At 33.2% G+C, this 21,202-nt stretch overlaps 3 protein-coding genes across 3 annotated transcripts; 1 reads left to right on the top strand and 2 right to left on the bottom strand.

The window, feature by feature from the left end:
• Nucleotides 1–675: 675 nt before the first annotated feature.
• LOC130797046 (beta-glucosidase 42) lies at nt 676–6,711 on the bottom strand. The gene is made up of 13 exons (XM_057659523.1): nt 6,349–6,711; nt 6,152–6,218; nt 5,967–6,025; nt 5,066–5,141; nt 4,257–4,331; nt 4,089–4,176; nt 3,718–3,943; nt 2,947–3,062; nt 2,643–2,857; nt 2,538–2,572; nt 2,075–2,177; nt 1,786–1,894; nt 676–1,044 (listed from the first exon to the last, which is right to left on the bottom strand). Exons 1-13 carry the CDS (start codon nt 6,469–6,471, stop codon nt 849–851), a joined length of 1,488 nt encoding a protein of 495 aa, XP_057515506.1. The 5' UTR covers nt 6,472–6,711; the 3' UTR covers nt 676–848.
• Nucleotides 6,712–11,820: 5,109 nt separating this feature from the next.
• LOC130797044 (pentatricopeptide repeat-containing protein At3g02650, mitochondrial) lies at nt 11,821–14,037 on the bottom strand. Its single transcript, XM_057659519.1, has one exon. The coding sequence runs from the start codon at nt 13,867–13,869 to the stop codon at nt 12,139–12,141; it is 1,731 nt and encodes a 576-aa protein (XP_057515502.1). The 5' UTR covers nt 13,870–14,037; the 3' UTR covers nt 11,821–12,138.
• Nucleotides 14,038–14,853: 816 nt separating this feature from the next.
• On the top strand, nt 14,854–20,866 carry LOC130797042 (V-type proton ATPase subunit H-like). Its single transcript, XM_057659518.1, has 12 exons — nt 14,854–15,000; nt 15,129–15,194; nt 15,871–15,996; nt 16,649–16,751; nt 16,826–16,898; nt 17,577–17,642; nt 17,734–17,851; nt 18,285–18,482; nt 18,646–18,771; nt 19,407–19,532; nt 19,681–19,860; nt 20,302–20,866. Exons 2-12 carry the CDS (start codon nt 15,159–15,161, stop codon nt 20,548–20,550), a joined length of 1,401 nt encoding a protein of 466 aa, XP_057515501.1. The 5' UTR covers nt 14,854–15,000; nt 15,129–15,158; the 3' UTR covers nt 20,551–20,866.
• The last annotated feature ends 336 nt before the right edge of the window (nt 20,867–21,202 follow it).

Below are 21,202 nucleotides of genomic sequence, written 5' to 3'. Positions count from 1 at the left end.
AATTTTGCTATGTCTATAGCCTAATAGAAGTATGATGTGAGTAATACCTCTAAAACCTAACATGTTACACATCATGTTTGATAGACAGGAGTAAATTTTAATTTTAATTTAAAAGAAAAGTCGCATCAATTTTTGCAAGAATATATTAGCAGCAATCCATATCATGCCTTTTTAAGTTATTTTTTTCCTCTAAGAGCGAAATGTCTATTTATCTTTTAAATAAAAAGAATGTAAGTCTAAAATGAAGGGATTGCTTCTACAACATTTTCAAGTAGAGATAGAAGATGAATTGAAAAAGGATGATCAAAATGAAGGTTGAGACATAATATCTTTCGAAATTTACTTAATTCATTACTATTTTTGATTCGGAAGTAGACTAGAAAATTCTTATAGGTAATGGGAAGAAAATTAATCCATGATGTTTAAGGAAAAGTCTTCAACAACTAGGCTAACTCATGATTTTTAATTTCTTACTATTATTACTATTCAGTATCGACTACCAAACGGATCGTAAATCTCAGACAACAAACAATTCCGGACAAGGTCCGAAAGCGCTGTCACTAATGAGAGCACGACAGGTAAGTTCACCAGCTAATAAGGTAGGATGGTTCCGTGCCAATGACCGAAAGCCTCCAAGATCATCTACATCCACACAAGAGTTGGGGCTATATGGTCTATCACCGAGATCAAAATTAACCTCGAAAATTCATTTATGGAGAAGTTCATGTTCAAAGATAAAGTACAATCAATGAAGTCTACAAGAAATTATTCATTACTATAATCGAACAGATACCAAGTCTTTGATGCATATCTTGGTGATTCTCAACATCGGAAAGATCCTGTTAGAATCATTCTTCTTTACTATCTTTGCCTTTGTTGCCCTTTAAAAATCGCATCCACCAATATGCAGAGGATTTGGGATGCCGAGAAAGACCATTCTTGTAGTCTACGTAAACTATCCCAAACCGCTTGGTGTAACCTTCAGCCCATTCAAAGTTGTCCAGCAAAGACCACGCGAAATATCCTTTTACATTGGCCCCTTCCCTGTTCATCATTTTGTATTCATGATGTAAAAAAGATAATGTGGACCAAGAGCTTTAACTAAGCTACAAGAAGATGATAACCAAATTATATAGACATAGCAAATTAACTCAGCAAACCATTATACCTCACCTTTGACGCAAAAATAACCTGGTTTTGAACCACTCGAATGGGTTTCATCAAGAATTAAAGATAAAAAGCAGAGGTGTTCATTTGGGTCATCGGGTTGATTTCGGGTCGGTTTGAAATCGGGTTTTGTCTCAATATTATCTTTTGCATAATTGTAAACCATTTTTGAAGTCTGGTCAAAGCAGGTTCGGTTATAAGGTCGAGTAAATTTCAGGTCATCGGGTCTATTTTGAACACCTCTAATAAAAAGTATTGTTTTTTAATCATAAATGCCATTATCCAAGCTAAATTCCATGAATCCTCACCTCGAATTTAAACAATCCAAGTCCCATGAACTACTTGCCACCTCTTACAATAAATGATCCACGCTTAGTAATGTTCTTCTCTCAAGATATGCTTATTATTAGTATATCAACCAATCGCTCATCAAGAAAAGCCAATTTCATTATTAATTTCTTTGCTTGGTGAATATGACACATTACTCCAATTTGAGTAAAACGAATTTGGTTATAACTCGTAAACGTTTGAGTGATTGCCAATTTCCATTAATATAGACGATTAAGTAACTAATGTTCGTTATAAAAGAATCTATTGATTGGCAATAAAAACTCTTACTTGATCGCTTGTGCAACGGCAGCAACATATCCCTTGAAGTATTTGACCCTCAATCTGTCATCTAGCATCTCATGAAGCTCAGCCAAGGGATTGTCTTCATCATCCATGCCTATCAACATCATATAAATAGCTCGTCAAATTTCATTTCTTTCAATATCCATGTCAAATTTCATTTTTTTCGAATCCATCTGTTCCTTCTCCATCATATTTTGTTTTTTGTTTGTTGTCAGTAGGGGCGGGGGAAGCAAGGTTTTAGATCGGCTAATAAAAGCATTACAGAGGAATTTACCATTTTCAGTGATATAAATAGGAGTATTGTTGTACTTCTTTGTTATGTGTAAAAGAACTTTCCTTAAACCCCAAGGAACCACATAAAGCCATGATGATGCCGCCTGCCATTTCAAATATGTACAGAAAATCAACAAAGATAATAACAAGGCACATACGAATCGTGTACTCCAGTCCCTTCTATTGACCCTAATAGTCCCATTTGACTGGAAACATTCGTCAACACAATAATTTTATCATTAATATCTCTAATTGTATATAATTAAAAATTGTAAAAATTTGATATTAATGATCTTTGCATTGAAACGAATCAAAAAAGATCTCACTTGACTATGTTATAACTTGTAGATTAAGAATAAAATACAAGTTAAGAGTGAATGATGAAGAGTGTCAAAAGTCAAATGAGACTATTAGAGTATTAGGGTGAATAGGAGGAAGAATTAAGGATGAGCTGCAAAAGTTACCTTCTCACCAATTATTTCGCCATCTTCCCATTCAGCTATCAACGGAACAAGAAAAATTAGAAAAAAATATCACGAAAAGGGTTGATATAAGATTTAGCGTATTACCGATTCTCTCCATCTGCTGTGCAGCATAATAATCATGTCCTCCAGGATTCTCAGTCGAGTGTGCTATGTACCTAGTAGTGTAGTGATTTAGTCCAATGAAGTCTACAGAATAGTGAAGTAGATCTCTCTCCTCCTGAGAGAATCTAGGAAGCCTCTCTCCAAGTCTTTCTCGCATTGTTTGGGGATAGTCTCCAAAATATATTGGATCCCAATACCTACACCACGACAGGAAATTAAATTATCTGATCAACTGAAGATCAACTCCAAGTTCAACTACATTGACATGATACAAGAGATAGCATACCATCCTAGATGGAAATCAAGACGTCTTGCAGCCGCATTTATGTCTTCAACACTTTCTGATGCGGCCTCAGCCCATTCACAATCTATCACCAAACCAAGTTGTCCACCTTGAACTTCCTAGAAAGACCACAACGCATTTAAAGAACGTAAACAAAAGGCATTCCTATCAGTAAGGTGAGGGTGCTGGCAAACTTAAACCTTGGTTGAGAGTTGAGACAATGTTCTGATATATTTGACCCATTAGATTTGCATCAAAGGGAAAGAGGATAATTTTAAGAAAGTGGTAATAAATGAAGAGAGAATGAATTGTATGGATGAAATTAAAAAAGCTTTAAAATGTATGAATAGAAATGATGCAAATTAAGTGGGACTGACCAAAATGGAAAATGCTGCAAACTCAATAAGACAGAGGGAGTATGTAAGAGGATCATTTCATGTCACTCTTACGAGATAACAAAATCAGAAAATCTTTCTTATTAATCATAAAAGAAGAAATAAAGAGTTATAGTAGGGTCTACAACCAGACAATTGAGATACCGTGAATACAGCATTGACTCATGTACTCAACTATTTGATGCGTGGAACGGTAGGAGTAAATAATTACCGATATCAAGAAGAAAAGCTGGAAACATACAGTATTATAAACTTATAATTGCAAATCTATATTGTGACAAGTATCTTTCTAACTGCCATAGAAAAAACAGTCTCCACTCGTTCAAATTCAAGTCATTAAATTATCGTTGTATCAAATCAATGAAGGAAAAATTAATACCTTGTACTTCTTTCTATAAACTGAAGCAGCATATGCATGAGCCAGTATTTGATGATGTGCTGCCAAATACGTCTCGGTCGATGCATTTTCACTTCTACCAGGTGCAAATATGCCTATACAATGTCCATTTACAGCAGTTTGAAGAGGCTCGTTGAACGTTACCCAGTGCTTCACTCTATCCCCGAAATTTGCAAAGCAAGTATCCGCGTATATTGTAAAGTAATTTCTGGATTTAGCCAGTTGTTGAAACCATGTTAGGCAGCTCTATTGTGTGTTTATTTTCTTCTGTGGCTATTATTCTAAAGCGTGAACTTTCCGTCCTGCGGCTTAATTTTTACAACAGCACTAAAAGGATCATGATAAGTACTCACACTATTTCCTTGCTCAACCATCCTCCGATTGACTCTTGGAGATGTAAAGGAAGGTCCCAATGATACAAAGTAGCATAAGGTTGTATACCTACAAAGAGGTACCTACAATGAACATTATTGCTCACAGTGATGTTAAGCACTATTTAGCGGTATCACATGAATTCATACCTTTCTCAAGAAGAGCATTAATAAGATTGTTGTAGTAACGAATTCCTTCATCATTAACCTTAGTCCCAAGACCATCTGGAAGCACAAAAAAAATACTATTCATATGAATGCAATCATAATACTAAGTATTCCCTCTGTCAAGATTAATTGTTACTTTGTTTTTAACTCCTCATGATCAAAGATAGAGGTGTTCAAAACAGACCTGATGACCCGATATGTACCCGACCTTGGAACCGTTCCCAACTTCAAAATGAATTTACAATAATGTAAAAACCAATGTAGACACAAGACTCGATTTTAAACCGTCTCGAAATTGACCCCATGACCCGAATGAACACATCTTCAAAGATACTAGCTTTTACTTGAGGTGATGCACAAGCAAAATACTAGGGGAAAAGAATATACTGTAAAAATTTATATAAGATACACAAGATATATATATATATATATATATATATATATATATATATATATATATATATATATATATATATATATATATATATAACGTTGAGTATAATTGTATTATATTTATAGAAGTGAATGTAATTCCATCACATTAAATTCTATTATCTGTATTAAAATTCAAACCTGTAACATGGCATTTTTAAGATAGATCAGTATTCATCACATTGTTGTACCGATTCCGATAGAAAGTTCGATGTTCCACATTCTCCATATCACTAAACCATTACTATTTGTGACAACTTTGTCCAAAAATCCCAATTGGATCGAGGGAGTACATAGTATAGATATAGAACATATAAAAGGTTTAAAAGACACAAGCAAAATGGATGTTAGGATGTTACCAGGGAATATACGAGACCACGATATTGAGAACCGATATGCATCAAAACCCAACGTAGATATGAGTTCCACATCTTCCTATTACCAAATCAGTCAAGCAATAAGGTCAATATAACCATTTAAGCCCCAATCTAATGTTTCCTTTAGTTATTTTAGTAGACAACTCTTACATAGGTTTATTACTAATCAAAAAAGATTTTTACTAATCACAAGTTTTTATAGATCAAAACATTTTGTTTATTTTACAAGCTAGTTCTTTTGTCATAGGTGATCAAATGGTTTTCATAATAGGGTACCATAATACTCCATATCTTAGGGATTCAACTATTAGCTTAAACTTTTGGTAAAGTTGGTTCCTTGACATCAATGTTACTTGGACTCGGGTACTGAACGCGTCCAAGTATCGGATACGTCTAAATATTCAATTTTACGCTTAAAATGAAGTGTCTAAGTGCCATACCAATGTCCAAGGACCACGAATCGGACACAGTTACGTGAAGCAAAATGAAGAGTCCGAGTAACATAGTTGACATGATATCAAAAGTGTAGGTCACGGGTTTGAATTTCATTCACTTAGTGCCAAGTAGCCCAAAGGACTTTGAGTGAGGGGCCTAATGGACTATATAACATATTGAGCTTCAACTATTAACTTAAACTTTTGGTTGACTTGGTTCTTTTGGCATTCAACATGATGTCTTTCTACCTTCAATTAATCAAGACCAATATTTACAAATCAAAGCTCAAGTTTGCTAATCGAATATAATTTCAGCAGATCAAAATGCAAATATGAAATTTTTTTTCTAAGTTGATAAGATCATGATCTTAGGAACCAAAAAAAAAAAAAAAAAAAAAAAAAGAACTTCTTAAGATTCATGAAATAAATTAAAAGCAATTACAACCAACCTTGTAACGATGATATTGATCAACTGCTACATCACCATTACTACCATCAACAATTTTCCCTAAAGCCCATCAACAAATACACATTTAATCAAATCAATCTTGTCTTAATCATAAAAACAAAACATACCCATCAAATTAAATACATATAAATATACAATCAAAATATGAAAAAACATAATACTTGCCTTCAGTATGTGTAAAAGCATCCCAAATACTAGGACCCCTATTGCCCTCATTTGCAGCTCCTTCAACCTACATTCAACAGCAAAATCAGAAATTAGGGTTCTTCAAATTTGGTAACAATTTCCTTAATTTGATCCCAAATACAAATTAATATTGGTAGTATTTGATTTTCATCCTCTTATAGATGACGGAAGAAAACCTGATAAGCAGAAGTCGCAACACCAAAGACAAAATCAGAGGGGAAATCAGTTCTGGCTACTTCTTCAAGAATCAAAGATGACTCATTTCCATTGATAACACTGGGTATTGGTTTCTTTGTCATTATAACTCAAATCTTTTGAAAATTAAGAGAAAAATGGCAAGAGATTGATATGGTTTAGATTTGTCAAAGAGATTTATGATTGAGAGATTATTAAAGTTAAGCAATGGAGAGATCACAGAAGACATTGCAATTAATAAAGCTGTACACTAATATAAGATTAAGATAAATTAAAATACTGTATACCAACTCAGAAGACATTGCAATTAACTAAAACACAGAAGGATTGAGCAACTAATAGTTTAGAGCATCATTATTACCTAAAAAATAAAAAAATAAAAAATAAAAATAAAAATTATCTTACAATTTTATAATTTTTCTCTCTTTTAAAAGTTCATCTTTTAATCTAATCTTATTAACAATGATCTTTTTTAATAGGTCATCATGTTATCTCTCTTGCTTTTTAATTTTATCTATCTCACCATATTTTTTCTCTCTTATTTATCTACCTCTTTTATTTATTTTCTTAACAACTATATCTTCATGAACAAGATAAATTTATTTTTAAAAAAATTAAATTCATTTGTTAAAAAAATTATATTATTTGAATCCTTTTTTTAATATTTGAAGGATTTTTATGAGATTTTATATCAAAAGAAAGGTAGGAAATTAGCAAAAAAAATTATGATTTTTGAAAATAATTCAAAAAATATCAAAATTGATCTCATTTTATAGATCTCGAAAAAATAAAACCGTTGATATATTTTTTTAAATTTTTAAAAATTTATTTTTGATCAGAAAATAGTTTTTAAGAAACATTTATTTTTTTACGCCACCCAATTATATTGTGATACATGGCACATAGTTTGGAAAAAGGAGAGATGACCAGTTACTTGAAGAGGTCATACTAATCCAATTGTCCAACGTTTTCCATGACTCACCTAATTTTTAGTCACTATTAATAGGAGTTTTGCGATAATTTAGTCATGTAACCTCTAAAAAGATCATCAATATGGATGCTCTTAGATAGAGGTATTACAGGTTACAATTTTTTTTGTTTTTAGAAGTATATTACTTGTATATATGAATTTCTTGATAATTTAATTTAATTTTTGTATACATATTGGTATTTCAAATTGAAATGTATTAATACTCAATTCCAACTAAGGGGTCAAAAATATAGTTCTAAAGTTTGAATGTAGAATTTTTTAAATTATAGCATTAGTTAGGAATCTCATGATATACTTCATTATTCTACACATTGACGCATTGGAGCAAGTAAAATTTGGTGGGCAATTATGATATGTAAACCATTCATTGGTTGCAACAACACTCCCACATTGATTATTTGACTATGCGAATGGAGTTTGAATTTTTTTTTTTATTGACTCACTTTTTCTCTATTAAACAATTAACAATAATACGTAAATTTACTAAAAATCTTTATAAATATCTGATTTTTCAGCTGGCTTGAAAACCAACAAAAACAGTTAACATTTTCAGTCGGTTAATATAGCCAACTAAAAAATCAATAGTCAATAGTTAAACATTTATATGTTAATTTCTTAAGAGGTAGATTGTTAAGCACTTTTGACTTAATTATGTCTCAGGATTTAGATGTGCGAATATGTGATTGTTTGCGGTTCAAGGTTAGCTACCGCAAACTACAACACCAAACATGCTTGGTTTTCGTTGTCTCCATCAAGCAGGATCACACACTCCCTCGTCCTATATACTTTAACTCATATGACTAGAAAAGTTTTCATATAAAATAATCAAATGAAACTCTTATGACTTGTTTGGTTAACGATACTAATTGGTGGTAATGAGAATGATTAATGGTGTAGATTTTTATGATTTGTATCATGTCATTTTTATGGTAATGAAAATTTGATTATAAAAAAGCTTTTTTCAAAATTTTCTATTACCATCTAATATCACATGTTTAAATGGTAATGCATTGGAATGAATTTGTGAAGAAATGATATTGTTGAAGAAGAATAAGTATGATCATTAAATTTCTCAAGAGATATTCCTATTAGATTACACTAATTTTTTTATTAATATTTTCACCATTTAGTATGCATTACCAAACAAGCCGTTAGTATTTATTCCTTTGTTTCATACAAAAACTAAACGCAACCTATTCTTTTAAGTTGTTTAATCAATTGTACTCTCTCTATCTAATTTGACTTTCTCATATTGAATTTTTAAGGAAATTAAGAAAATCATAATCTTTTTTGTATGGGAAGTAATAGTGAAAATATTATTTTTATTGAAAAATAAATTTAGTAAAAATAAATGAAAACAAACCTTAGTAAAAAAAAAATTATCAGAAATTAGCTAATAAAGCATATATGTGGTGAGAATCTAAAATTATCCAAAATAATTTAACTTTTTACTAGTTTTCTTACAATAATCTCAACTTTTGATTAAATATAAATAATTCCAACTTTAAGGGGTGTTTGCTAAGAAAACACCAAAGTAAACTCTTATATACAACAAGTAATTTTAGGTAAAAAAATAAATACAAAATTAAATTATAAAAGTGTTGAAAAAGTTAAAAAAAAAAATGAAAAGAGAAACCAAGTGAGTTTAGTTTTTCATTATAACTTTTTAATTTCTAATATTTTTGATTTTCTATTTTGTTTTTCTTTTTTTTAGTAATTAACATGCAAAAATCAATAACCATTTTGGTCACAATGAACTTGGATAACCAACTCTAAACTTAAAAATTATTCATGATTAATCAAAAGTTAAAATTATCATAGAAAAATCAATAAAAGATTGAATTATTTTAGGTAATATTTTTAATTTAAAAATAAAGATGAATTATAATTAGAAATAATTTCATATCGTATGAACATATAAAATTGCTCGTTAAAGAAAGAAGACAACATCATGAAGAATAGAACAAGCAATAGACATCCTTTTCTTTTGTTGGGTCCCTTGTACTTCATATCACAAGTGTGGCACGAATAATTAGATCAAATCTCAGCTTTCTATATAAGGCGTTATCTCCTGTGAATGCACAAGGAAGAATTCATGGACATATTACTCTCTTCCTACTTTAATCTCGATATACCAAAATTATTCGTAAGATCTTCTCGATGAAGCACAATCATGAAGCGTGGCCACTTCCAACAGCATAAACACAGAGTATAAACAATTCCGCTTGCGAAGACCAGCAGACCTCTACAAATGAGCGACAAATGCATACTCGGTATTGGTATGGATCGAAATTCTCGGCTTCAATCTGCTTGATATGCTTCAGCAGACATTCCTGCTATTTTCCAAGGCATTTAGTCTAAGGAAATCGCTTTTGAAGAGCTACTCATATGATACATTATGACTTACACTTGCGATGAAATCTTGCATAATCTCCCTTCATCAAAAGCAGGAAAACAAAACCTAGGTAATTCCTACAAACGGCGATCACATCTCGTAGGATTTAGTAAAATCCGGAGGTGAGCCTTCGAGAAAATTTTTTGTTAGCATGTAGTACTCTTGATATTTGGTTCATGATCATGGAATGTACTCCTGTTATCTCTGAGTTTGCACTTTATGACTCAAATACACGAGAGCTACTCGAGGCATATGGTGCGAATTCAAGGGACGCGGGGGGTACTAGATTATATTGAGCTACTAGTAGTCACCAATATACCGCTCACCATTCTTTAAATTTTGGTTCATGATCATGGGATGTGCCTAAATTTACAGGTCGAGACAATAGAAAATCGAAATGAATGGACGAAATTCATATGAACAACCACTAGAAATGATCAATTTGTTTGTTCATGTAGCTGACCTCAATCTTTTGGTATCAAAGCTTTGACATTGTTGTTGTACGTGCTACTCCTAGTTTGCAAGTCAACAAGCTAGCCCATTGGTTTCCCTATAGCAATGTACAAGAACTACTTTCCAAGTTGGCTTCGTGATCAAGTGACATGCTTGACTATGTGAACGCATTGTCAAAGTTACCATTATTCTTTAAAACGATAATGAAATCTCGATATCCATCTACACAAATAATATCTCGATGCCAAAATCTAGTAGTCAAGACCTTTTTCAAGAGCCATAGAATCACCCGACCGAAAAGTCTAGCAGAATCCCAAAAGGCTGCCCGCAAAAAACTATGATGATTATTCCATTGTCTATTCCCTCCTGCTTGTCCTAGAGACTCTTTTAACAGCTCTATCAGAATTATGTGCCATAAAAAATCTCTGAACAATGTTGGTATTCTTGGTACTACCTTCTAAACAAAGTCTCTTTAATCCAAATCCTCAAAGTTTCTTCAAAGCAAGAGCGCATTTTTTCCTAATGACTAACAGGTTATCAACATCATCGTCTTACACAGTGTATCCGCTCATATGAACTATGATCAGGGTCTAAAAAGGGAAGAAAGACGTTAACTCATTCCCATAAAAGAGAGTGCGGCCCACCATCAAATACAATTCCGGTATTTCCACAACTATATAGTTAATAGTTATAGAAAAATATAGGCCAAATATCTGAAAATAAACACCTTCAGCCTTAATTCTCTTGATTTCCTAGCCCCTCTTTCCACATAACAGTCTAGCAGACTTGCCATTGATGACTGAAGTGAACCAACCCAATACGATATTGCCTCTCGAATTACTAGTGGAAGTAAAACTCCTAGTCCTACCAGCTGTTCCCATAAGTTGACTAGTTTCATCCAGATTTGCTTCAACTATCAATCCCCTTTTCTCCCGTTTTTCACTTCACTAAATATTTTTTGGCCAATGGCATGAAGAAATAAGGTGAAGTTATTGTTCTTTCCAACTTTTTTAAATTATGGGTAAGGCTGGAGAATCCCCTACGCACAAGAAAGAGTGGTGAGAATCGAACACTTGTCATAAGGTTGGAAGAGAAGGTCTTCGACCACTATGCTAACTCATAATTCATTGTTCCTCTTCTAAGGTTACATCACACAAGTTAGGAAACTCATAATTCACTGTTTCACTTCGTCTTTTTTTCTCCGAAAATGGTTTATACCTTTCCCCCAATTTCTTCAACAATACTATTAATATATGAAATATAAAATAAAATAAAAAGGCAACATGGCCGACTTGCTCTACGATGAAGCAAGAATTTCAAAAATAACACGCCAAACTGAAGTCAACAATTGAATATACTCATTCGAGAAAGTACTCATGATTCATGCGAACATCTCAAAGTTTGGCACAAGAGAAGAGGTAATAAAGCAATGTGAAGCACCAAAAATGACAAGAAGGGGGAAAAGAACAAGAAACCATCAAGAGCAAAGAAAACAAAAATACTTCCAAGGGTTCAAGCACACGTGTCCACTCGATTGAGAAGTCATTAGACGACTTTAAACATTATTTGCTTCTTCAATTCCAGAGAAAAAGCAAAGCTAAGATCAAGGGGATATTACACTAAAAGTACACTCAATATTCTGCTCAATGGCAATAGAAATGTTTCTTATAGATGTTTTTATGTCAACATTTTACACATAAGTGCATAAGCTAAGTTCCTAACAAATCCAGCAACCCCAAAAGATGTTGCACAATCAACCAAATGAAATGTAAAATAACATTTTTATGCTATTCAATCAACAAAGCTAAGATTGATGACATTCAGAATTATACTAGAATTTCCAAAATTTGATCACTACATGGGAACAAACGAATAGAAAGATTACCACAAAAAAAGAAACAACCACAGCTTCCGTCACTTCATGAATGTCTACTATGCTTTAGAAAGCGCTTCTTCCAACCCAATTGCCTCTTGCTCTTTTACTTCTTGCTCCAACTCTTTAACCGCACTAATAAGACCTCGGGTTATACCAGGAAGATGCAAGCCTTTACTTTTCATTTCTTTTAGTAGCCTTTCTGCTGTTTTCCAATCCAAAGACTTCAAACAAAGTGATTGAATTAACTTATTATACTCATCTACATTTGGTTCAACTCCATAGTCCTTCATCTGGGTCATAAGATTCAATGCCTTGTCAAAGTCTCCAAGGTTGCAATACCCTCGAATGAGCGAGTGGAATGTAGCAGGGCAAAGCTTTGAGTGTTCCATTTTAGCCATTGCCAATACTTTGCAAGCTTCTTCCATCATACCACCCTTTGCATAACCACTGATTATGACACTATAAGTATACACATCAGGTTTAAGTCCCCTACCCTTCATTACATTCACCATATCCTTGGCATCTTCCAAATCTCCGTTTTTCGAGAGCGCATTGATAATAATGTTAAAGACTGCATTCCCAGGAAGAGGACCTTTCTCTATCATCTCAGCAAACAACTTCTTAGCAACCTCAATGTCCTTTATCCTACACAAACCACGAACGACCCATGTAAACGGGTTGATCGAATGCTTACGAACTTCATCAGAAAAATCAAGCAGCATTTCTTGTGCTACATACACAGTTTCATCCACCTTAGATAAACAACTTATCAAAAAATTTACAGCTTTCTGAGGAGGATGTATATTTTTCTTTTTGGCAGCAAGATAAACAACAAAAGCGTCTTGAGCCCTATAATCTTTGCAATAGTAAGATATGATCTCACCAACCTTATCACTATCAGGAATCATCCCAGAATCAACCATTTTCTGGCAAACAGGTGTAGCCCAATCAAAGAAGGATCTCTTACAAAGTGCTTCAATAGTAACATAATAAGTATCCACATTTGGGACACACCCAAATTCCTCAAACTTCTCAAACACCTCCAATGCAGCCTTTCCCTTCCCCATTTTCGACAACGCCGAAATCAATTGATTGAGTATATTGGCATTAAGAAATCCACTCTCTTTCTCACCAAATTCTTTTATAATATCCCACAAAGCATAAAGATCATTCCTTTTAAGTCCAGGATCATTACATATAGCACATACAAATTCACTTAAAACTAAGGTAGTAACTTGAAAATCATTTCTACTCAAAACCCATTTGAAAAACCTATTCAAAGTATCCCCATTAACAAATGGAGTTTTAAGCAGTTTCATCACAAACTCCTCCGTCAATCTCAAATCTAAATCATTAAGACTAGACTCTAATGACCCATCTACACTACTTTGAATCAGGTTTCTCACGTTTTCAAATTTCTCATCATCAATCCCTTCTAATTCTTGATCATTTAAATTCAAATGACTCATCTGGGTTTCATCATTATCTTCATTTTCAGGCTCTAAGGAAGAATTATCATCATGGGTATCACTAAAAACCTCACTAGTTTCCGCTTCCACTTCCTCAGAAGAAATGGCATCATGGTTCTCAGTTTCAAATTCGCTTATAGATGAGAATTGAGAGAAAAACCTGTAATTTTGATGATGAAATTTCCTGGGGTTTTGCAATGATAAATAATGTGAACTAAAGGGTTTATTGATTACCTGAGAAGATGGGTTTTGGAAAGAACAAAACTTTCGAATAAAACTTCTGGTAAAGGAAGATCTTGCTGCAATGGATCTCCACATATTTGTTCTTCAAAGATTTTCAATTTGGTTGTATGAGGGCTAAACAAGACGGTTGAAGTAGGGTTTCGAGGGAGTCCAGAGTTATTGAGGATCGCAACGTGCTGATGATTTTACCTTTGGGGGTAAACGAAACTTGGGTAATGAAAGTTTTTCTTTTTCACATTGAGTAAGACAAAGTTGTGTACATTCGGAAGTGGAGTGCTATGAAAATGATATTTATAAAAAAAAATTTTAGTTATTTTAGATCGAGTTTACCATGTTCGATTTTAGTTGTTTTAGGAAATGTTCGATTCTAGTCAAATGGTTAAAGCTTGAAAATTCTTTTGAAATTAAAATCTCTAATGTTAAAATTAGAAAATCTTTGTTTAATATAGATTAAAAGACACTTTTATATATTATCTTTCAATATTAATTAGTTGATATGTAAAAGTTTATAATTAATAAAGTATTATTTAATTGATGTGTAAAAATTCACAATTGATGATTTGTTTTTAAATATCTTTTTAATAATCTCTTTGAGAGATAAAATAAATTAATGAAAAATACCTAAACATGGTTAAAACTTTATGAGATGTATACAAACTAGCAAGCCTCAATTCATAGGATTGCCAAAGTATGTTTCTATGATAGACATTTTCTTTAAATCCCAAAAATATATATAATTTTTTACATAATGCATTATTCTATTAAGTCAACAATAATTTTTTAAGTCATGCATTGATCTAAATTATAAAAATTACTAAAAACCAATTGATTTTAACTTGAAAATTTAACGTACGATTAAATGAATAATCATAATTTAGAAAAATGGATTCAAATCAATTAAAAATCTAACAAATTAGTTATGTTGGATTAGATCTATCAAAATCAATACCACTAATAATTTAAGGTATTAACTTTTATAAAAATTTAATTTTCAACACCCACATGAAAAATCAATATTCAATTCATTCTTGTATAATGTTGTATCTCTTGCCTATAAGAAATTTTTTTTAACCCAAAACAATTAATTAAAAAAAGAAGTAAAAACAAGAAATAAAAAATCAATCATAGAAGAATCGCCACGAAGGCACAACAAAACACAAGTTCCCTCTTTCCAGTTTCCTCCATATCCCCTGTCTCTTCTCTTTGGTAAGCGATCTAATCCCCAATCTTTCATCTTCTCAATACTCTCTTATACATTGCTTAATCTTTTCTTTTTCTTTTTTTTTTTTTGTAATTCTGTTTATTTTCCATTTCAAATTGTTGGATTTTGCAAGCTCTGAATTGGGTTTAATCCCTACCAATCAATGACCATGGATCAAGCCGAACTCACCACTGAACAGGTTTTTCTTTCTTTGAAATCACCCCTTTTATGGCTTTTTGTATAATTGATTCGTTGACTTTGTTTGATTACTTAGTTTTTTTTGTTTCTCTTTAGTAATTTATAATTGGGCATGTTTTTATCCTTATGATTGAATTTTGTTGCTCATCAAGATTGTAGCTTTCTTATAAGTCATGGGTTTGTAATTTTTTGGTTAGCCTACTTGTTCTGAGTTCAATTTGATTTTATTTATTTTGGGATTAAATGTAGAAATTTCTCAATGATTAAGTAGATTGTCATTGTTTTTGTCTGAATCAACATTATATGTTTGTGTTACAAAATGTAGAAATTTACCCTTGATTTTTCAGATTGTCTTTGTTTTTATTGGTTTCTGACAACTTGTTTGGGTTTGATTTAGTTATCCTGGAGCTATTGGATTTGGTGATTTATCCCCCTTCCCTACAAAGGAAGATTTGATCAATTAGCTTAGTGTGAACCACTCTCACGTGATTCACTAATCTCTATACGAATTGCGAATCAATAAAAGTGAATTACGGTCGGTTTTGGGCTATTTTAGGGTCATTTTGAGTGAATTACGAATTGAAAAAGTGAATTAACCGGCAAATTATGTTGCACTAATGTGAACTTATTATTTTTTTGTTTCATTTCATTGACTATTTTTTCTTCTCCTTTTCAAGGTTCTTGAAAGAGACATTCCATGGGAGACATACATGACAACTAAGTTGATCTCGGGGAAAGCTCTTCAACTCTTGAGACGTTATGACAAAAGACCAGAGAGCCAAAGAGCATCTTTATTGGATGATGTAAAGTTTTTTTTTTTTTCTTGCTTCATTCACACCTTTTCATTTTTTCAATGTTTTGAGGGTTTACTATTTATTGCGTCCAATGCTATGATGTCTATTCTTGATTTGGTGGGATATGTCATGACTTAATTTGTTTCATGAACTTTGTAAATTCAATTGGATGATTGCATCAGTTAACTAAAACCCTAATCAACTTTCTTTTCTCAAAGCATGTAGTTGCCATCGTTTTAAGGCTAATCATTTAACTACAATGTGTTTCTTAGCTATAGACAAGATGGGTCTCAAGCGTTTTCATGTAGCAACAACAACAATAACAATGCCTTATTCCCAAATAATTGGGGTCGACTACATAAACCAATGTGACTAAATTTATATAGTCTTCTTTTCTGAGGATGTTCTAGTTATTTGTTGTGTTCTTTGTTACTTATCTTCTTGTGTCTTGCTTTAGAATACTTTGCTTATGAGATTGTTGATACATCTTTTCTTAGCTGAATCTGTGTCACTAGTACGATCTTTTCTTTTACAAAATTGCCTCCTATCAGTTATTTTGTGTGCAAGATTTCTTTGTCAATTGTACATCTTCACTTTTCCGTTACTTTGCAAATTTCTTCTGCACTTTCGGATTATGTTGACTTGTCTTAACATTTAACAGGATGGTCCATCCTATGTTCGAGTATTTGTCAACATTTTACGTGATATCTTTAAAGAAGAGACGGTGGAATATGTCCTTTCTTTGATCGATGAAATGCTCACTGGTAACTGCCGATACTTCAAGCAATCTGTTTTTGTATATTTGTTGTAAGCTAATTTTCTGCCTTCTCTTCTTCAGCAAACCCCAAAAGAGCTAGACTCTTTCATGATAATTCGCTTGCAAATGAAGATATCTATGAACCATTTTTAAGGCAAGTCTGAAAACTTGTTAGATCCTTTGTTTATTGAGTTTTTATAGTGTAAAGATAAATAGGACTCGTAACATCCTTCCTTTTAGCCCAATAGACTTTCAATCACTTTGAGGGGATGCTTTTATATGAGTTGATTGTTATACAAAACTTAATTTGAGTTTCTCTGTTGAGCATATAATGTCATTGTGTTTGAACTTTTAATTACTACCTTTTAGAGTTTTGGAGGCAAAAAAAAGCATTCAAATGGTCGGCAATATATTTCTGACATTTACCTTGTTGACATTTGAGCACTTTTGACACTCCTTAGAACCTTGGGTAATCTTCTTGCCAAGTCCGGAAAGGATAGCATAAGAATAGCTTAAGCAGGACAGATGTAAGAGTTCACTTACATTTGGACCTCCTCCATTGAATGGACTAAGGGCTGTACCGGATTGTTGTTTTTCCTATTAAAATTTTTTCACATCATACAAAGAAATTCAATGACCACATGCTATTTAGGTGAACTTGGACCTAGGTTGGGGAGAGGGATGCGCTAGATTTAGTTACATTTACTCAAACGAGGCTCTTAGTCTTACTTCTTCAACGATAAGGAGGCTATCTCCACTTATCAAAGTCTATTGTAAGCTCTTTTCATTCTAAAATCTGCTAGTGTAACATTCTTCCTATGGATTTATTCAGATTGCTCTGGAAAGGCAACTGGTTCATACAAGAGAAGAGTTGCAAGATACTTGCACGAATCGTAAGGTATTGAGATATTATCTTCTACAAATGATTTGTTTCATGACTTTCCGGACACACTTTTATAGCTTTAATAAATCATATTTGGTCATTCTAGTGCTAGACCCAAAAACCAGTATGGTGGAGCTGTGAATGGTGAGGCCTCAGATTCCAAAAGCAAATTCACCACCATAGATGATGTCTTGAAAGGTTTGGTAGATTGGCTTTGTGCACAAGTGAGTACATCAAAAGTTATATTTTATCTTGCATGCATATTTATTTCATTTAGACACTGATATTTTATCTTGCCGAGGGTCTCAATCACCACAACATCCTTATCTCTTTGATAAGGGTAGAGTGTATGGTCTTCCGTCATTAAATCCTCTCAGACCCTAATCATAAGCTTTTATGAGCGGAATATACTGGATATGATGATGATGAGTTCATTTTTTGTGTTCTTAATGGTATATGTTGTAAATTTTATTGATCCTTCCCTCCTCTCTGCTTCTTTCGATTGTGGTCGTGATATGTCTGTGTTTGTCGCTTTTAAGGTTGGTTCATCATATTGAGATAATGCTCGTGCTTTAGTCCTATTTAGTACTTGATACAAGATGGATATATCTTGATACATAGTAATTACTTATCACTTGGGGTATGAATTTTACGCAGCTAAGGAGTCCTTCTCATCCCAGTCGCGGCATTCCTACTGCTGTAAATTGCCTTGCTACCTTATTGAAAGAACCTTTGGTCAGATCGTCATTTGTTCAAGCAGATGGAGTGAAGCTGCTAATTCCATTGATTAATCCAGTATCCAATCAAACCACTCCAATAGCATCTTCACAATCTAATCAGCAACAATCTATGCAGGTAATATTCTCTTTATTCTTTTCTGAAATAACTACTCTTTTTTATCAGCAAATCATGTTCTCCCGCTATAATTTCATTAGCTGATGACAATTTTTGTTAGTATCGGTGCATGCTTGTAATCCTTTTAACCTCTTACATGGGTTTTTTCTTTTATATTCAACAGCTCCTTTACGAGACGTGTCTCTGTATCTGGTTATTGTCATATTACGAACCTGCAATTGAATATTTGGCTACTTCCAGATGTGTTCCCCGACTGACAGAGGTTGTCAAGAGTTCTACAAAGGAAAAGGTAAATTTGTAGTGCTTGTATAATTTGAATTCTGAATCGTTCTTCATAATTGGATGATCTATATGGAGGATTTATTACGTACAATTATATGCCAATTTTTGTTTAATGAAATTTTGTATCTTAATCTCATGATCTTTAACGGCTGACGGCCCATTTAAATTTACGGCCCGTTTGGTAATCGACACTAAATGATTGGAATGGTAATGGAAAGTTGACGTAATTTTGGTAGGTATATCTCTTGACAAATTTAATTGCCATGCTTATTCTCCTTCAACAATCTCATTCTCTTCACAAAATTCATTCCAATGCATTACCATTTGAACATGTGGTATTAGGATTCCAATGCATTACCATTTGAACATGTGGTATTAGGTGGTAATGGAAAATTGTGTACAAAAAAAAAACTTTTTTATGGTCAAACTTTCATTACCACAAATCATGAAAATTTACGCCACAAATCATTTACCGCCAATTAGTACTGTTAAGGCATTAACCGAGCGCGCCGTCAATGGTTTGGGATGCATTCATTTTTGGGATTAAGGTTGTGGCATTGTTGTTGTGGGATGCATTCATGAAACACTTGTACATTTATTCTATTCATATTTGATTGAAATGTGTGTTTGTATTTCTGGTAGGTTGTTAGGGTTATTGTAATGACTTTCAAGAATCTTCTTCCAAAAGGGACATTTGGCGTTCAGATGGTGGACCTCGGAATGCCTCAGATAGTCCAAAACTTGAAAGCACATGCCTGGGGAGATGAGGTGAGAATTTGTCCGTTCTTAACATCGACACAATTGACGAACAAATGGCTTCCACTAAATGCATATAGCTGCTTTTGTCTGAAAATCTTCATCAACTAGACTGTCTTCTATGTTTAAATGTCGTCTTTTGTCCTTTATTCAATTGCAGGACCTCGTAGAGGCTTTGAATCAACTAGATGAAGGGCTGAAGGATAATGTAAAACAAATGAGTTCGTTTGAAAAGTATAAACAAGAAGTACTTCTCGGTCATCTTGACTGGTCCCCAGTTCACAAAGATGCTTTCTTCTGGCGGGATAATATCAACAACTTCGAAGAAAATGATTTTCAGGTAAATTTTCCTTTCCTTTGCTGTCACGCACTTCGAACAAGTGTTTAAGGTATGCCAGTGGCTTATGCCCGACTGCGTGCTGCAGCCTCTTGGTTTTGCAGCCCATAATAGTGGTTCTGTACCAGATATCTCAGGGGCTGGGCCTATGTGCTAGTCACGTTGGATCATGAACCATTTTAAGTGTTGTCCTTTCCAGTGTGACATAAGTCACTAGCTGATTCTCTTTTTTAAATTTTTGATTCGCTCAAAATGCCCAAAAATAGCCCAAAACCGAACCGGCAGTAGTTCGGTTTTTTACGATTTGTCATTTGCATGGAGATTAGCGAATCACGTGACACTGAACTCCTTTCTAACGTAATTTCTCATTGTTGTTGGTTTAGTGTATGCCATGATTGCTTTATGATGCATGGTTGTAACATACCCCCATGTCCATGTATGCAGATCTTGAGAGTCCTCATCACTATTTTGGACACGTCTAACGACCCAAGATCACTAGCCGTTACTTGCTTTGATCTCTCGCAATTTATTCAGTATCATCCATCCGGAAGAATAATAGTGAATGATCTCAAGGCTAAGGAGCGGGTGATGAAGTTAATGAATCATGAAAACGCCGAGGTTACGAAGAACGCTCTACTTTGCATCCAGAGGCTCTTCTTAGGAGCCAAGTATGCCAGCTTTTTGCAAGCTTGAAATGTATTTCTTGAAGAAATTATGCAAATTCCTCCAAGCTTAGGTTAGGCGGAGTCATTCTATGATTAGATATTTATGAGACGTTTAAATGATTGATTGTTTAATATCCATAATAAACCATATGCATGTCAAGTCATCGAGGCTCACGATATGGCATCGACAAACAAATGAGATCCATCCGATGGGTATTTATTTCCTTTTCCGGCAAGGCTTTGCTCATTTCACCGTTTTGTAGGCTGTATGTATTGTTTCATAATTCTCATGTTCAGCCTGAACAAAAGAATAACCTTAATTTATACTTTGCACAATTATATTCTTGGTAGATGAGTGATCAAATTCTTTAACTTACTGTGTAATAGTCAATGTTCACATTTATTCAACCACTTTTTCGAACTTCTAACTATTCACTTATGCAATTTATTTGAGAAAAAATAGACATTAATATTTTTAATTATTATCCATTCGCTTTAAATAATTTCATATTGATTATTTCATATAAATCCCAAGTATAAGGTGTATTTTTTCAAAATAACTCCAACTATTGATTTTTCTCTTGTAATAAACCCAACTTGGATTTATTATAAGCGAAAAGTCAGAAATCATATTTGAAATTATTTTGAAAAAGTATGCCCCATATTTTTGAATGAGTATA

Source organism: Amaranthus tricolor, chromosome 12 (genome assembly GCF_026212465.1).
Source record: "Amaranthus tricolor cultivar Red isolate AtriRed21 chromosome 12, ASM2621246v1, whole genome shotgun sequence".
In the NCBI taxonomy this organism is placed as follows: domain Eukaryota; kingdom Viridiplantae; phylum Streptophyta; class Magnoliopsida; order Caryophyllales; family Amaranthaceae; genus Amaranthus; species Amaranthus tricolor.
The sequence above is the reverse complement of the archived record's forward strand: the minus strand, read 5'-3'. Positions and strand labels throughout refer to the sequence as shown.

Excerpts from the sequence above, each read along its gene's own strand:
- LOC130797046 (XM_057659523.1), bottom strand. The coding sequence starts at position 6,471 with ATGACAAAGAAACCAATACCCAGTGTTATCAATGGAAATGAGTCATCT. Across the intron at positions 3,944-4,088 it reads TGGTTGAGCAAGGAAATAGT|AAATTACTTTACAATATACG; the intron begins GTGAGTACTTAT and ends GGCTAAATCCAG. Across the intron at positions 1,045-1,785 it reads GCCGTTGCACAAGCGATCAA|GGAAGGGGCCAATGTAAAAG; the intron begins GTAAGAGTTTTT and ends AATGATGAACAG.
- LOC130797044 (XM_057659519.1), bottom strand. The coding sequence starts at position 13,869 with ATGTGGAGATCCATTGCAGCAAGATCTTCCTTTACCAGAAGTTTTATT.
- LOC130797042 (XM_057659518.1), top strand. The coding sequence starts at position 15,159 with ATGACCATGGATCAAGCCGAACTCACCACTGAACAG. Across the intron at positions 15,195-15,870 it reads CCGAACTCACCACTGAACAG|GTTCTTGAAAGAGACATTCC; the intron begins GTTTTTCTTTCT and ends CTCCTTTTCAAG. Across the intron at positions 19,861-20,301 it reads TCGAAGAAAATGATTTTCAG|ATCTTGAGAGTCCTCATCAC; the intron begins GTAAATTTTCCT and ends CCATGTATGCAG.